We start from the raw sequence: 18,478 nt of genomic DNA, 5'->3' as shown, positions 1-18,478 counted from the left end.
CTTTCCTAATATGGTAGTGGCTTTCTTTTTTTTCCATTTTTTTTCCAGTTTTGTTTTTTTTTGTTTTTTTCCATGTGTGTTCTCTCAAAGTGCGTTAACCAAGCAACCAAACTGCTGCTGGGTTTTCTAGTGCAGTTTCAATTAATAAACCAGAGGGGAACCATGTCAGCAGTGAAGCACTATCTTTCTAAATGGTTTCATGCTGGAAAGGCAGTTGTGAGATCAGAACAATCAAACTAAGACCTGCTGACTATGGAAAATTGGACAACAAAAGGGTTGGGAGGAGGTCAGAAGCTTCAGCAGTCAGCTATAGTCACCATGAACCTACTGTTATTCATTACTGATCTGCAGTACTCTCACAGAACATTGCACGAATATGAACATGACAGTCATCAAGCCAATGAAAGAAAAAAAAGTAACCTTGAATAGATGGGTGTAAAATAAGTGCTGTGATGCATGGACTACCTAAATTTATATAAGTAAAAATTAATGTAAATAATTGTTTTTATTATCATGGTTCTAGTGTTACAAAGTAAATGCAATATGGATTTTGTGTATTTGTGTTTATTTGTAGGTGTCTGTAGAAGATCGCCTTAAACAGTTACAGGAGGCACACAGAGATTTTGGGCCTGCATCACAGCACTTTCTTTCCAGTAAGTTCTTTGACTTAATAGATGCGTGTGAGATATGATGGCTTTCTCAAACACCAACTGCTCTTTACTCCAGATTTCCCTATGGCTTGAGAAACAGGAAGTTCCTCTGCCATGTTATTGTTTACTTCCCTGTTTTTCTAAGGGAGTTTCATCTTCATAACCCCACTGACATTCTCACTGGTGTGCTTCTCATTGTAATATCCTGCTGAGTTATTGTCGCACCCCTGGTTATAATATTCTTTATTGTCTTTTTACTACAAGGTCTGACATTTGGCTGTTCCAGAATCTTTATGTGTTCATAACCACATCTTCTCAGCCCCTGCTATCTCTTTTCTTCAGTTTCCTTCTGCTTCATGGAATTAGAGGCTTCATGACATACATTCCTGGAACCTCAAATAAAGGGGTGCAGAGAGCAAACCTGCATCAATTCCTCAAACGCCGTCCTTTTATCATTTTCTAATGAAAATTGTAAGCCTGCAGTCTTCCATATACTAAGAAGGCAAAAGCAGGTGCTTTTGCTCCCTTGTTTTCATTTGATTTGCTACAGATGCATAGGTTGCAATATCAAGATCTGTGTTGAATTTCTGATATTCTAGCCTACCTGCCAGCTTCAGAGCTTGTGATACAAAGCATTTACCCAATGAGGTCTCTGGTTTTAACTAGGGGCTTCAATAATAAAGATAAATTTATTGCAGGAGTTGAGCAGTGAGCATAAAAATGAGCAGATCTGTCCCACTGATTCTCAAGTGCTGCATGTCATTGCTAAACAGCAAGTGTAATTTCAAAATATAAATAAATCTCAATTTATTCTGGAATTACAAATTAGCCATGTTCTCTTCTTGAATTGACTAGATTTACATTAAATATCATGGTAAACAAGATGCAGTGTATTTAAAATATTACAGCTTTTACGCTAAATAATGATTCTTGGAGCCACTTCGTCTTTTTTTTTTTTTTAATTGACAGACCAAGGAACTTTAAAAGTGTGTGATATTTTTGGTTTTGCTTTTTTAAACCCCATTAGCAGTATTGTATAGTGTTGACACTGTGGGTTTGTAGCCCTTCCAATCTTGAACTTCTAACCTCGACAGTACACCTATGTAATAATTTGTAAAAAGAATATAGATAGAGTGGTACCTTTGGCACTCTTGGAAAATGCCAGATTGTTTGGGAGAGTAGTCAGTCTAATCTGTGTAATTAAAACAGACTAGGAAGTAACATAGAGAAGACACAGTGTCCCCTACTCTAGGTGGTTTGAGAAGTTCCTGACTTCACTCCTGTGTCACTGTTAAGTCTGTTCACCTCATCTGGACCAATGCAAAGTCAGTGAAAGAGTCCACATGAAAAACAAGAAAGATTTCCAGGGAAGGCTGGCTGGTACTATTTGCCTTGACCTGGATCGTTTCCTTGATTTAGCTTACAGCATGCCACAACAAGCAATTGTTTTCAAAAGACTGAATGGTGAGCTGGCTTTGTTGTTTGATAAAAATTTCATAGAATTATTTCCAAAGAGACTGTACAAGGGCTTATCAGCATGCCTCAGCTTTGCTTAGAGCAACTTCTCCAGGCTTAAGGGGACATTTGGTTTATGTTACATACAAAAGTCAGGAATGGGAAGTTGAACAACAGAACGTCTGTTGGTAGGTACCAGAAAGAGCTATAGCCAAGTAAGTACTACACTGCTTCAAACCCAAATAATATGCAGTTACCCATTTAAATTATTTGCTAAAAACAAATGACCTTTCCCCCCACACAACCTACAGCAAAAAATTCTTCAAAAAAACAAACCTGTTTTAAGAGCTTGAACTATACAGAGTTACAGAACTTAATACCTACAACCTTATATAAAGTCTGTTAAGTGAAAGTCAGGCACAGTAACTTCAAAGGGAAGTAATAAAAAAATCATTAAATCTGGAAAAATGAAGGTTTTATCCTGACAGGTTGAAATCGTGTGTATTCTAGATGAAAATTTTCAAACCTTTTTAGCAGCCATAAATGACTTCTGTGAGGAACAAGTAAAGCAGTATTCTGAATAAAATAATCTCAAACTCCAAAACCTGTGATTATGATATGTATGTTTTGTACAAATCTCTATCACCAAAGCTGCACTGACAGCAGCTAAATTTACCTCACCTACCTGTTACTCTTGCTCCAAATCCTAACAAGAGACCATAGCTTGCCATCATTTCATTTTCAGATTAATAGCCTCTAGCTGTCATTTAGTCTGTAAACTTTTTCTACCTGTTCATCAGATTCATTATAAGGGACCTTATAATTTAACCAGTTTCATCCTTTCATGTGAAAGGCAATCTAGATGAGATTATCTAGCACCCTGATTCCAGTCCCATTTATCTGAGCAGTGGCTAATAACATTTCTTTGCTAAAAAGACACAGTGCAGTGTTTATTCCTGCTTTTGGAGCTTCTTGAACACCAGGTACATGGATTCATCCAGACCATTGCTAAGCAAGTGCTTCAGAATATTTTTTAAGAATAGCAAACAATATGATATTGGCTCTTCCTGAAGTGTCCTGCAGTAGGAGGCTGAGGTAAAACAGCATTAGTAGGCCACTACCATCTATGTTCCCTTTCTTATCTAAGCTTTTTCCCCTTCCATCAGTTGTAGACAAAATGCAATTGCTCTTTTTTTCAGTGCTTTTGAAATGGGAAGTGAGCTCCTTGCAAGTAAGTTAGTGATCAGTAAATTTTATGCATTTGCAAAGAGGTTATTTTGCTGTGTCTTGCTTTTAGACACAATAGCTTGGGTTTTCATTGTTTGGGTTTTCTTTGTAATTCATTGTGGTTTTTTTATAAAACCCATGATCCACTCATCTCTGTGGTGTTTTGTGTAGTCTTAAAAGATCTACGGTGTGCTAACTCCATATCTTCCCTAAGAAATACCCTTGGTCTTCAAGTGGCCTGCTCAAAGCATCTTGGAGTGGTGTTCAGCCTTACTAATATCTGCAGGCCTGCTAGTGAATGTCAGAATCAGTAGCTATTCTGTTCAGTTTTCATCAAGAAACTAATTTTAAATAAGAATAGGAATATCATTTTGTAGAGCTTCATGCAGCAGAGAACTTGCAATGTTTTTAGAAAGGTTATTCCAAAACAGGCAGGGTATGACTTGGCCTGTAATAACCAACAGTTTAATTTATTATGTTGTTTAGCCCATATCTGTGTCAGTGTAAAATATTCATAGTTTGTTATAGCACATAAATTGTATGTAAGCAAACTATGGCCAGATTTTTCTTCTTAGTTAGCCAACTTACTAGTATAGTAGTACCAGTGCCACCATAGCTGCCAAATTGCAACACTGAAGAGACTTTACCAGGGAACTATCTATCTCTTTATTGAAAATGTTACTTTCTTCTTTAAGTAGTGATACGGAATTTTCTCTGTTTTTCCTTGTGAATAATGTAGTTTGATTGCTTCCTGTAGTTTCCCAATTTTTCTTCCCAGTTCATCTGTATTTCAGTACATGAATGTTTCTTACATTATAAGCCATGAAATTTTGTGTGGTCAGGGAAGAGGTGACAGCCATTAAACCTGTCAGGGGCAGCCAGCCAGGAACAGGGTGAGACCTGCCTCTCTGCAGCAGCACCAACCTATGGGGCATACACAGTTTAGAAGTCTTCACAGCCCTAGAGGGCAAGGGGGCCCAAGACTCTTGGTTAACATTCAAGGATCACCTGTTACAAGCTCAGGAGTGTTGCATCCCGACTAGAAGGAAGTGCAGCAGGAGGGGCATGAGACCTCCTTGGATGGATAAGGAGCTGCTGAGAAAAATTTACAGGAAAAAAGAGGCTTAAAAAATGTGGAAGCAAGGACAGGTGGCCTGGGAAGAATACAGGGATGTTGTCAGGGTAGTTAGGGAACAAGTTAGGAAAGCTAAGGCCCAGTTAGAGCTAAATGTGGCAAGGGATGTTAAAGATAATAGGAAGGGATTTTATAGGTATGTAGTGGCTAAAAAACAGACTAAGGACAATGTAGGCCCCCTCCGGAAGCTTTCGGGAGAACTGGCTACACAGGACTTGGAGAAGGCTGAGGTTCTGAATGGCTTCTTTGCCTCGGTCTTCACTGGCAAAGGCTCTGACCGCACCACCCGAGTCTTGGAAGGCGGACACAGGGACTGTGAAAACCTAGACCTTGGGCCCACTGTACGAGAGGATCTGGTTCAAGACCATCTTAAGAATCTGAATGTACACAAGTCCATGGGACCTGATGAAATCCATCCGTGGGTCCTGAAGGAGCTGGCGAACGAAGTTGCAAAGCCACTGGCCATCATATTTGAAAAATCATGCCAGACAGGTGAAGTTCCTGATGACTGGAAAAAGGGAAATATAACCCCCATTTTCAAGAAGGGGAAAATGGATGACCTGGGGAATTACAGACCAGTCAGTCTCACCTCTGTGCCTGGCAAAATCTGGGAGCAGATTCTCTTGGAAGGCATGCTAGGGCACATGAAAAACAACAAGGTGCTTGGTGACAGCCAGCATGGCTTTACTAAGGGGAAATCCTGCCTGACCAATTTGGTGGCCTTCTATGATGGGGCTACAGAAGTGATGGACAGGGGTGGAGCAGTTGATGTCATCTACCTGGACTTGTGCAAAGCGTTCGACACTGTCCCACATGACATCCTTGTCTCTAAATTGGAGTGTCATCAATTTGATAGGTGGAGCACTCGGTGGATAAAGAACTGTCTGGATGGTTGCACTCAAAGAGTTGTGGTCAACAGTTCAATGTCTGGCTGGAGACCAGTAACGAGTGGTGTCCCTCAGGGATAAGTGTTGGGACCGGTCTTGTTTAATATCTTTGTCACTGACATGGACAATGGAATTGAGTGTGCCCTCAGCAAGTTTGCCGATGACACCAAGCTGTGTGGTTCTTTTGATACACTGGAGGGAAGGAATGCCATCCAGAGGGACCTTGACACACTTGTGAGGTGGGCTGATGCCAACCTCATGATGTTTAACCATGCCAAGTGCAAGGTCCTACACCTGGGTCGGAGCAATCCCAGGCACAGGTACAGGTTGGGCAAAAAGGAAATCCATGGTAGTCCTGCAGAGAAGCACTTGGGGGTGTTGGTCAATGAGAAAATGAGCATGAGCCAGCAGTGTGCACTCACAGCCCAGAAAGCCAATCGTATCCTGGGCTGCATCAAAAGGAGCATGACCAGCAGGTCAAAGGAGGTGACCCTGCCCCTCTACTCTCTCGTGAGACCTCACTTGCAGTATTGTGTGCAGTTCTGGTGTCCTCAACATAAAAAGGACATGGAACTGTTGGAACAAGTCCAGAGGAGGGCCACGAGGATGATCAGGGGACTGGAGCACCTCCCCTGTGAAGACAGGCTGAGAAAGTTGGGGCTGTTCAGCCTGGAGAAGAGAAGGCTGTGTGGAGACCTCATAGCAGCCTTCCAGTATCTGAAGGGGGCCTATAGGGATGCTGGGGAGGGACTATTCATTAGGGACTGTAGTGATAGGACAAGGGGTAACGGGTTGAAACTTAAACAGCAGAGGTTTAGGCTGGATATATGGAAGAAGTTCTTTACTGTGAGGGTGGTGAGGTACTGGAATGGGTTGCCCAGGGAGGTAGTGAATGCTCCATCCCTGGCAGTGTTCAAGACCAGGTTGGATGAAGCCTTGGGTGATATGGTTTAGTGTGAGGTGTCCCTGCCCATGGCAGGGGGGTTGGAACTAGATGATCTTGAGGTCCTTTCCAATCCTAACTATTCTATGATTCTATAAAGCCTTGAGAGAGGTCTTAGGGAGAAAGGAGAAAGTTATTTTCAAATGGATTTTTTTTTTTTACTTTTATTTTTCCTAAAGAGGGATGAACTCTAAATTGAGCCGTGCTTGCAGAAAATTACATTAATTGAGAGTTTAATTACTTGAAATCCAGTGTATATCAAAGCTGTGTCTCACTTTATCAGGTTTTTAAGAAGCGTATTTAAGGAGTAGGCTTTTTGTCTTCGAAGTGTTGGCATGTGTGTATGCTTTAAATTCATCTCATTGTGATGATCAGTTATTCCTACCTGCTCTTTCAATCTCTGCTTCTCCACTGAATCTAGTGAAGTGAGTTTCTTCTATAATAAAACCCTAATTCACCAGGCACTAGTCTGATAATTTCTGGTAGGACAAGTATGTACCTTTGTTTCATCAGTAAATAGCTACTTTTACGTTATACATCAGCGGTCCTGCCAGCCTTAACACTTTTCCCCTCTTCTCTCCTGGGATCTTTAAATAAGCAGAGTCATAGTGTCATGTATGACTTCATGCCTTTTGCAACTCGGTGTGCAGAAGGCTTCTTGATGTTATGGATGGTATTTGTTTCTGTATCAGACTAGCATAAATTCTGGAAAGATTACTGCTGTTCAGCAAGGAGTCCAAGGATGGATTTTAATGCCTTTTTTTTGGTGATACAGTGTTAATCAATATTAATTTGAGTTGCAAATAGGAGCTAAGGTTGGTAACTAGTGAAAATAAGGCTGATATTTCTCCTTGTTCTGTTGCAGAACATTAATTATAGTAGTGGAAGCATTTATTTTCAAACCTTAAACTGATAATAATTGTATTGTGGTAGGAAAACCAGTGTCTCCTTTTTCATTAGATGTATAGCTTGCTTGCTCAGAATATATTATCCTTCTTTGAAGTAGAATCACCACGTTTGTTTTGTTTTCCAGCTTGGCCTCAAATACATGCATAGAATAATCTTGACAGATTGACATTGTTTTCTCCAGCTGATTTTCTGATTACTGAAAGTTGTCTGGGAAATTTTAATTGTTCCCATTTAAGTGTTTTAGTTGTAAAATAAAAACATAAAGATAAGGGGGGTTTTATCTTTTTTTTTTTAAAGGTTCTTTCTAATAACCACCTTCTCTTTGTTTCCTCAGCCTCAGTGCAGTTTCCATGGCAGAGATCTGTTTCACATAACAAAGTGCCCTATTATATCAAGTAAGTTTGCCTTGATTCTATTTTCCTTAAACATAACAGAGGGTCTTATTACCACAACCTGGCAGAAAAATATAGGTACTGAGTAATAGCTACAAATGTTATCAAGTGTTTCTCTACATAGTATTATGCTGCATATAACATACATTCAGTGTTTATTGCTTTGCAAATTGTATAAGTTAGAAATATGTAAAAATAAATTAATGACAAACTTTAACGTAATAACCCACTCAAACAGGAAACAGAAGAGATGCTACAGTGTTATATGGTACTGTTATTCAAGCTAGGCTTCTGCTTATGTGTGTGGCTCATCCGGAGTATAATAAACTGTAAAGGAAAAAAAGCCGAATACATAATGTATTTAAAAATGCAACATTTATAACCTGTAGCAGAACAGTGGTGACTAATATCTGTAGAGCTCATTCATCATTCTGTATAAAATTCCTTCAGAAATAAGACGCGTTGATTGTCCTGTTATTTTATTTACCTTAGAGAAGTTTTTATAATGCTGAATATTAAGGTAAATTTAACATTAATGTAAATATGGACAAAAATTGTACAAATACCTTGGTTATAATGAGCAATGGTTGAGATATTTATTTTGAAAATGATAGGGAATAATTAGTTGTGGAAGAGCGGAGAATTTGATGTGTTCTACTCTGAGCAGTCCTTGACATAGGTATTCTGATTCCATCAATATTTATTCATATACTGTTTGCTGCTACTTCAAAGGTCAAAGATTGCAGTTTTGAGAGAAGGATAGCTTTTTTTGCCAGAGAGGTAAATGAAATTTCAAGAAGGTACAGTGTATAATAAGCCAAACCCAGAGTAGTTCATTTTAGGCTGAAGGAAATCTGTGTGAAAATATTATTGGCTTGAATTTGTAAAAAAAGTAGGGTTTTTAAGTCAATAGGGTGATTATGAGTTGGACCTGCATATCGTTCATTCTTAAAGAACATCAGTGAGGGCTTTTTACTACTGCATATTGCTGTGTCATAAATCCAAGTGCCACATTTTGTGCTTCAAATAATTTATGAGTGCTTGAGAACTTTGAAGAGCAGGTAACAGCAAATGTATGTTGATCAAATCTGTTGTTATCATTCCTGAGGTGTGGTGGTTCATTTTAAACTGTGGTATGAAGACTATTTTTTTAAAAGGGCTGAGTAGTAACTAGAAAAAAAGAAAAACCTATTGTGAATATCCTGGGATTTGTGCCTCTGCTGAGTTTTGCAAGAAGCAGCAGAAAGCTGTGACCCAGGAGGAGAGATTCCTCCCTTAGTCCCAAGTGGGAGAGGAGGGGGCAGAGATTGGATGTGGAGGCACGCTGACTGCCCAGACTCAGGCAGCAGTGCAGTGAAAATTATCACCCCTATGATCAATTAAAATGATTACAGCAGTATTTCAAAGAAAGCACCGAAGTTTCAAAACTACAGAGAGCAAGAGGAAAACTATCCTGAAACAGTTTGGGTTGGTTTTTTGTTGATTTGGAGTTGTTTGGGGTTTTTTTGTTTGTTTTTTGGGTTTTTTTTTTGGGTGGGGGGAGGTGTTTGGGGTTTTTTTTGGTTCTTAGGATTTTTTTTGTGGGTATGTGTGCTGAGTGGGTTTTGAAAGGTGGCAACTCATGTTCCTGCTTTATTTCGTCAGAGCTGGTAGCTGAATTTGGGGGTGTTCACCAGGCATGACTTGGACTGTGGGGGGATCTGTCACATTCATAGTTAGAGGATAGAGATAGGGTGGATAGTCCTACCACCACAACAGATGAAACAGGCTAAGGTGAAGGCCTCTGATCTGTGCTGAGCAAAGCAAAGATTTTTAACTACTATATTTCATGTATACCTTACTCCACCTCCACCAGATTTCACTTTTTGAGAATTTTTTTTTTATCATGATTAGTTCAGAAGAAAATATGTCTTTGCAGAGTGTGTGGTAGGTGCAATCCTGCATGCACACAACTTGGTGGCAAAGTATGTTCTGATACAGTGGACGTGCTCTGATGGTAATGTGTTGGCTGTCCTGAAGCTAGACTGGGGAATGAATCCAGTCAGGGCTGAGAAACAAACCCTAACATCTCTCAAAAATTGTTATAATGGTCTTGCTCAGGAAGTTTGATAAAGGGGCTGAAAAGCAGCACAAATTCTGTGAGTGTTGAGGTCTTTATAAAAACAGACCACTGGTTTATTTTGAGGAAGTAAAAAGAATTAACTACTGCATCTCAAAGACTTTTCCAGTAATCTTTCCCTATTTTCAACATGATACATGCTGTTGATGCAATGTATTGATTCTTGTGTCTTGAAAGAGAAGAATGATGTTGCATGTAACCAGTAGGATTTATTAATTTTGAAAAGCATGAGGAGGAATGCTGAATTTCAGTAGCTTCACAGTCTGACAAGCGGCATGACCTTGGCAGTTCTCTTCTTATGGCTCACTGATCTAACTTCGATGTTGGCAGCAGCAGCTGGATAAAACACAGAGCTGTGAGAAATAAAATGGAAAAGAACTGATTCTGAACTTTGTTTGCTTTGGTATGATCAGGCTGGAGAGTGCTCTTAGCTTTAACTATCCTTTTATTCCATTCCTAAATTTCAGATATAGTTTAAAGAAGAGGATAACAGTGCAACACAAAAAACTTAATTGAGTGTAGTGATTACGTGAGCTTTTGTAATACAATTCAAGAGAACAGTCATCAGGATTTAATGGTTTATTGATTTCTTAATATGGAAATAAATTCTGGGATAGAGGAAAAGAATAATTTTCCTTTTTGTTTAATTTTACTAACATCTTTGAGGCATGTTTATAAAACATGAGTGAAAATTATGATGAGTCTCAATAACTGTAATTCAAAAGCAATTATGTTTACTGTCTTTACAGCAAGACTTTTACATGCAGGGAGAAGTTTTAAGGTACCAGTTGTTCATTTTACAGGAAAGGAGAGAAAAAAAAAAGCAGAACAAGGAGAATAAAGGTATCATTCAGTGACTGGCAGCTGAAAAATGAGAATTTTTTTAAATTAATTTTTAAAAGGAAATAAATGCTTATTGAAGTCAGGCTACTTTAATTCTGAATGAGAACATACACTATTCTTAGACAACTGTAAATTCCTACCCTTACTTCATTTTGATTGCTTTTTGTGAGTGTCCTTGAAGGAGAAATGTAAAATACTCAGAAAGTGACATAGCTGCAGATGATGTAGTTCTACCTCTGTTGAGTATTTAAAACAATAAATAAAATACTGCACTCTTCACAGTTTTATTGCACACCAGAATGGAATTAAAAAAAATAAATAAGGAACTAGAACTAGAAAGCAGGAGGGATTACTTTAGGAAGCAATGAATCTGTAAGGAGAATGTCAAAAAGATGCAAGACGGCTGCATTTTCAGATGAGCAATGTTTGTCCTGTTTGTTTCGTGACGCCAGAGGTAACTTGCAGTCACACACATAGAGAGGAGTGTCTCAGAGAAAGAGGTCTTTAACATGCCAGAACACCATAGTGGCTTTGTAGTCAGTTTGTTCTCCCCACCCCTGTTTAGTAGTGGTTGGCATGTGTGCCCTTTCTGGGGTTGTATTTAATCAGGTAACAGAAGTATGTGAAAGATTAACAAACCAGTGGACAAATTCCTCTGCCCTGTAAGTCCAGACAGAGGCAGTCTGGGTTTGGGATATTTTGGAAAGAGTTGCTATTCTGCTTGGCTGGAAGAAGGATTTATAGCTCATTGAGCCCAGGTTTGTCAAGGTATGTGTGCCTGGGCTATGGCAGATACTTGGTTGAACTGAACCTACACATATGATTTAACCTGTCTCTTTTCACTTCTTGAATTGTTGTACTGCATAAACCAAATTTTCCAAATGGCTTTGTCTCTGTTTTATTCTGCCTTTTTTGCTTCCTGTTTGGTTGTTTTTTTTATTTATGACAATTGATAGGAGTTTTTGTATTTCTGTAGTCTCAGTATTCTGTCACAGTAGAATTCAATCAATGGCTACCTGAATCTGTAAGATCTCAATGCTGTTAAAAAGCAAAGAAACCTTATTCTTCCATATTTTATAAGAGGATGGGACTGCTGAGTAATACAGAGGGGAATACAGCAGAGCAGGTGCAATATTTTGGTAATGCACTTTTATTAGCAAAAGTGTGAAGTTTTGGTACAATGTTTGGCAAACTTGCTGTTGAATACACATTTCATAGGTTGGCTTGCAAAGGTTTGAGATTTAGTAAGAGTTGTCTGCTGCTCATTTATAACTATTTAAATCACACAAGTAAGTCATGCTTGGGTTCTGTAACAGAAAATTTAAAAAAATAAAGCCTATATTACATAGCACTTCAATAAAAATATTCTGAAGAGAAATAGAATAATAAATGAGGCACTAGGTATGATCATTAAACATCTTTGAGGAAAACACAATGAGCTGCAAGCAATGCACAGAAAATATAATTACCCTGGCATTTCTCACTGATCTTTTAACTGTAATTTAAGTGTTCTTCAGCTGTGTACCTTTCAATGCTATGAATTATTACATATTTGTACTGTGCAGAAGAAACAAAAGGGTAATGCAGAAAGGGTCACAGTGAGTTTAATTTCATGCAGGGCATTATATAGGGAGAGCAATTTCTTGGTGTAATCATCAAATTGATCAGTATCAAATTCCATAGTCACCCTGATAACTTTTCTGTAATCCTGCAGAGACTGACATCACTGACATCTTAAAAATCCTATTTTATCCCCCGCCTATATTAGTATTTCCCTTAGAGGAGGAAAAAAAAATAATTTGCAGAAAAGGGTGATAGAGATTTCAGGTTTTGAGAGTTTCTTCAATTACTAGTTCCTATGCTGGTCTTTGTTTCCTATTAAAGAAATGCAATAGCACATTTTCTCTGGAGAGATTTCAGAATATCTGCATATAAATTGTTCCACCAACCTCTACTATAGATTAGCTTTGCAATGCAGTATGCCTGCTCTTTTTCATGAAACAGTATTTTCTAACGGGCTTAAAAACAAAAGAAAAATATATATCTAGATAAAGCACCATGCACATTTGTAAAGTAGAGACATTATGCCATTTGAAATTTGGCAAGGGCAGCAGTCAGAGTCTGAATACTGTTGATTCATTACTGATCAGTAAAGATCTTGATTTCAGTTAACATTTAGTGCAAATTGATTACAGGAACAGAGAGCAGCTTAACATGATGATGCCAGAGTACTGCTTCAGTGTCTGATCTTGTGGTGTTTGCCAGTGATTATCAGTATAGCATTAGGCCTTGCCTGTGCTGGGAAATGATAAAACCCCCACAAATCTGTCTCTAGTATTACTTCATGTAGACAAAAAGCTAAAAAAGAAGGAATTGAATTTTAGTTTTTCCTCCCACAACTTCACGGGCAGCTTGCCAACACCTAGAGAAGTGCTACTTCATTTCAACTGGACTGTTCTGTTGCTTCTAGAGATCAGAAGTGACAAGCTAACTATTTCTCAGCTCTGCATTTACAACCAGGAAGTGTTTTTAACATGGATTATCTTTTCCAATTATAATTAGAAAGCTGCCAGCAAACATAATGGATAAGAAACAGATTGCAAGGGTATACCACCAATACAAATGTTTGTCATTTAAGCTTTAGAGCACTTCATTAATATGTAGCTTTTAAAATTTGGTATATTTTATGGTTATGATGTATATTTTTAGTTACTGAGATATACACAAATGCATTTAGACTTTAAATTACACCGTTTCATCTCATAATCTATTCATGGATACATATTTTGCTATGTGTTTTATACTGCATCAGTAAGTTTTGCGGAAGAGAGCTGAGAGACTCTGAATAACTCAAATTTTTTATACTAGCCACTAAAAAAATAACACTGAATGAATTCTCTTGTAGCTCAGTCAGTAAAACACTTAATTCTCCATTTACTGAACCAATTGGGAAGATGTTACATGTTTGCAGCACTTGTGTTACTGCCCGGTGGACCTTCTCACTTCTGTCATAGCACAAATCCCTTAGGCCGCTCACTGCGCAGAATGAAACCTTGTAACCTGGGCTCCTGTGGACCTACCAAAGTTCTTTTTATCCAGTCCCGTTTGCATGCAAGGTGAATAATGAGCCCAGCTTTTGTTTGCTTGCACTTCACTCTACAGGTAGTTCTTCTTGAAGTTAGTATTTGCCAGAGAAGGTGCTACTTGGTGTGTGTGTAACTGTGACCTGGGACAGAACTACTGCAGTGGTTTTAACAGAGAGGGAAGGCTCAGTAAATTTGCTCCTCACTAAATGCTTGGTTTGAGTCTTTTCTGAAGTTCAGTGAGATGACTAAAAAGTATAAACTTCTGTTTTTTCACCAGTTACCGTGATGTCTTTTGTCTTTTAACTTTAGCATCAATCCAAATTTAGATTTCCGCTACTCCACCAGATTCTGCAGGTTTAGTTTTCTGTCACTGGGAGTTACAGATTGTTTTCTATAGACAAATATAGAAAATGGGATTTCTTCGCTTTCTTGGTGGATAACAGGGCTGGATTTTCTTAAGTTTCCTGTTGTGTCTCTGTGGTAAAAACAATCTATCCTATTCTACCTAATTACTTTCTGGGACTTATGGAAAATTATGGCCTCCTGAGGAATCAAGTTGGAGCTCTTTTCATGATGTAGTAAAATTATTTTGTCTGGAAATCTTCAGGAAATGACTGGAGCATTTCTGGGAATGGGTTGGATACTGCTTTAGTTGTTTACCTTGATTTAGCAATTCTGTTAACTTATCAGTTTCTGGTCCTTTGCTCTAACAATGACATCTTTCACACATGCATATAAAATACATACAGAGTGTGTAATCTTCCTTGTCATTTTCCTTGGTTTTGTAGGTCTAATGTTATTTGTGTTTACTGAACAAAGTATCAGAGGCTTCTCTGATGCATGAGCACATCCAAGTCTGCTTTTATACTCTAGGCAATCACTGACAGCCCATTGTAGCTACTGTGATGCATGTATTTCTGGGGAGGTTATGTCATGAGCTTGCGTGAAAGAAGCTGAGAGATTGTGGTCAGAAAGTTTTCCCCTAGTTTCATCAAGTCTGTCTCATCTGCTACAGACCACACAGTACTGTAAAGTTTCTGAGCACATTTCTCAGTGCATCATCTGCTTGCATTTGTCTTGCATCTAACACAAAAGATACCGTAGCTACAGCAGGGAAAGATAGATATGATTTCAAAGAGCTGCTTTACAAACCAAATCACCAGAAAGCAGTTTGTCTTGCATGCCTCCTGTTTGGACTGCTTAATAAAATTGGTTCTTTCTCTGACAGTTTTATTTGTAGCATAGGAAGGTTATCTGCACATCCATTTTTTTCTTCCTGTGAAAATCAGTTGGTAACCCCATAAAAGTCCCTGCATATTACAAAATTGTTATCAAACAGAACTTTGCAGTAGGAAATGTCACTGTTGAGACTGATTCCTCCCCTCTTTCCCAGTTTTCTACAGCTCTCTTCAAATTTTGTGTCACATGTTTTTTTCCTCAACTCTGTCCAGAGTAGTCTGGCTTGTGTGAATTTTATCTTAAGTGAAGCCTATCCATGGAATATATTCAGTGGTGGTAGTAGCACTGCCCACAGCAATGGAATTGCTGTCTCCTTTGACCTGAACAAGCTGTTGAGCTGGTGATTCAGTCACCCTGAGCCCATTCCTCTTCTCTGCTGGATCACTATACAGGATTGCTTAGCTGTTATAGATGGTTCCTTGCTAGGTGTTTTGAGATTAGGCTGGCACAGTCATGTTCACTTTGTATAATCATTTAGCAGCTGTCAGGTAGTACTGAATTTTAGGTAATTACGGACAACCTTGGATGAATTCCACCAAATGATGTTCATTGGACCTCCATTCTCACATAATCCATGTGGCATGCAAAAGAAGAGTTACAAGTTTTCAAAACCCATTAGTCTATGCACAGTCTGAAACAAATGTATTTCTCTTTCAAACAAAAATAGAAACATAACAATATTTTCTGGTCATTATGAGGTATAAATTTCATGTTTTTTGTTTTTCTGTAAAGAGAAAATTTAGCTCTTCATGTATTTACTACATTAAATGGAGAAACATGATGATAATGCAGGATACAGACATTTCAGGTATCTCCAATTTTTCCTGTTTCATGTTAATCATGCACAAAATATAAATATTGTAATTTTTGCACAGCATGTGGTCACAATTGAACTGGTTTTTAGTCTTTCAGATAAAGCTGCTACTGAAACTGGGTACTTAAAGCAGACAGTTTCAATAATGAAACTTGTTTCTTGAAAACCTAATTTAAAGAAATTAAGTTTGATTGGTAATGCTATCTCTTATTCATTACATATGGGTTTATAAATTACTTAGAATCTGGAATCTAAATTGCAATTAAATCTGCCCACATCCTAATTAAGGATTACAGGTGCATACTGGAGTATGTCAGTATATTTCTGACAGGGCACAGAGAGGGGAAAGCTAGAAATTATCCAGGTATTTAAACTTCTTTTTTTTTTTTTCTTAAATAATAGAAAAGGTTTCTGTACCTATCAAAATATACTATTTATTGCCAGAAAAAAAATCATTTCCAATCAACTTCTGCTGTCAGTCCATTGTTGTTTATGTAGAGAAGCATTTGCTGCTAACAGAACCCCACAAGTAGGAAATAGATTTCTTCATGGAAACCTATTTTTTAATGCCAAAAAATAGTTAACTGAGGAATAAAGGCTGTGATTCAGCAAAGTCCTTACCGTCATGGCTTATTTTGACATAGTTTCTAAGGCAGTGAACAGGATTTGACTGGGCTAAATTGCATATTGTTCACATGTAGTGTTTGCACTAATATTTCAGCATTTAAATTAGTTAAATGTACCTTTACATACACCTATATTTAAACTTTCTGTCACAGTACTACCACCTACCTTCACATAAAGTTTGAAGGTGTTTTAGTTCAGTCTTTTCTTAGAAAATTCTATATTTTTCACTTATAATGTTCATAGTAAAATCACTGGACTTGATCTTTTTTTTTTTTTGGTTGGTTGGTTTGGGGTTTTGGGAGTACGGTTTTTTTTTTGGGGGGGGGGGTTTTGATCAAGGAGGTTGAGATTAAGCAATTTCCTTAAAACAGGCTTTATTAAACTAATTGTATATTGGATCCAATTCAGTGGGCAATTGCAATGGGTTTGGTCAATAGAAATAAATTCTAAATTGTCACCATGATAATGGCAGCAAGCTTAACATGATATTGCAGATATTTGGCAGCTTCAGGGCTATTTTTGAGATCATTTAATAAATTGATCAGTATGACCCATTGTATTTTCTGTTCCTGTGTACCAAGGGTGTATTTGTTATTTTTTTTAATATACTATAGGTTTTTCATGTCAGGTGTTTTGAGAATGCTGGGCAGTCAGTTGCCTTTACCCTGGCACAGCACCAAACCTAGATACATCCTTTTTTGTTATTGGTGTCATGATGATTGATTGGTGTGCCCCTTCCAGGAAAGTAATTGTCAAGCTTTTTGTTTTTCAAATTACTTTTCTGGACAAGGATAAACATAGTGCTGTTTCAAAAGTGTCTTTCAAGAAATTGCAGAAACACTGATTTAGATACTGGTATGCTTTAGCTTCGGAGTTCAGCATATCAGAGCCTTAGCCACCTCATTTAGAATTTGAAACATGAATGCAATTCATGTGATACTATCAAACTGAAACCAAATTAAACTTTAAGTTCAGGAAAAATGTGTTCTCTCTTCTCCCTGCTTTCAGTTGTTTTAGAGAATAATCACAAAGAGGGGAAAAAAAAAGATTTATACCTAAACTAAAAAAAGTTTATACCCAAAAGTATATACCTATTTATACCTAAACTAAAAAAGAAATACATATTTTGTCTATGAACTTCCATGAAACACACCTCACAAAGTCGTGATGGTGCCAGACGTACAAATGAGACCCATTTGAGAGTTAAGCCTAATGTTGGGGGAAAGCTGACTGTGGAGACCAGACTTAAAGCTGGAAAGGTCATGCTAGTGCATGGAGTGTAAAATGAAGATCATATCCCCTTTTCAGAGACCTATTGTATGCACTTTCCACTAGTGAATATCAAAGAGTCATGTAAAGAAGGGCCCTCTGCACTTACTTTGCTTGGAGCTTACCTTCTCTTTGTAGTACATGTCCTGTCTCTGGCCCTTTTTTTTTGTACTACCTGGCATAGAAAGGTACTTTCTTCACTGGGCTTTCAATTTAAAAAAAAAATAATTGGTGATGGTAAATTACTGTGCAGTCACTGAGGTACAGCCATTTACATATTCCAACTGAAAATACAGTCCACTACATTTAATGGCAAAGTGCCATTAAAAGTCATTATTTGCAACCTGTATGTGGAAAAACCTGTGTGTGTGGTGGAAAAATATGTGCAATTTATAAATGGAAACAAAGGTGAAATACATGGTGTTCTCTGCTTACTACTGCTAGATTTGCTAACCTAGCATCATATATTTTTCATTATTAATTTTTAAAGGGAATGCTATGATCTTTTTATCATAACTTCCTTAATTAATTCTCTTTATAATTCAAATGTGTGTATAAATCAAATTCTCTTTATAATTAACTTTGTGAGGCAAGATTGTGCAATCTTTTCAGCAAATAATGTTGATAAATACAAGAAAAATGTGGCTTGTAGAAAGGGAGATTTCAGCAGACCTGACGTAAGTTTTGACCCCTATAGCTGTGTACTTGAAACTGTGGTGAATTGAAACAGCAGTGCTATACAGTGGGTTAAGTACTGCTGCCTATTCATTGTCTATTCTGTGAGCACTAGTGTAGAACACATCCCCTAAATGAAAATACCTATTCATTTGGGATGTGGATGGTGATCAGGGTTTCCACTGCACTTAGTCTTAAAGGTCCTTTC

At 37.8% G+C, this 18,478-nt stretch overlaps 1 protein-coding gene across 2 annotated transcripts in view; it reads left to right on the top strand.

Annotated features, from left to right (window-relative positions):
• The window catches only part of UTRN (utrophin), a 377,071-nt gene that overhangs the window by 297,202 nt on the left and 61,391 nt on the right, over nucleotides 1-18,478 (top strand). For both annotated transcript variants that reach the window (XM_034061252.1, XM_031049855.2), the window contains 2 exons: nucleotides 575-653; nucleotides 7,541-7,601. In XM_034061252.1, the coding sequence (XP_033917143.1) occupies nucleotides 575-653; nucleotides 7,541-7,601 (140 nt within the window). The remainder of the gene's footprint in view (nucleotides 1-574; nucleotides 654-7,540; nucleotides 7,602-18,478) is intronic.

Source organism: Melopsittacus undulatus, chromosome 3 (genome assembly GCF_012275295.1).
Source record: "Melopsittacus undulatus isolate bMelUnd1 chromosome 3, bMelUnd1.mat.Z, whole genome shotgun sequence".
Taxonomy (NCBI): Eukaryota; Metazoa; Chordata; class Aves; order Psittaciformes; family Psittaculidae; genus Melopsittacus; species Melopsittacus undulatus.
The sequence above is the reverse complement of the archived record's forward strand: the minus strand, read 5'-3'. Positions and strand labels throughout refer to the sequence as shown.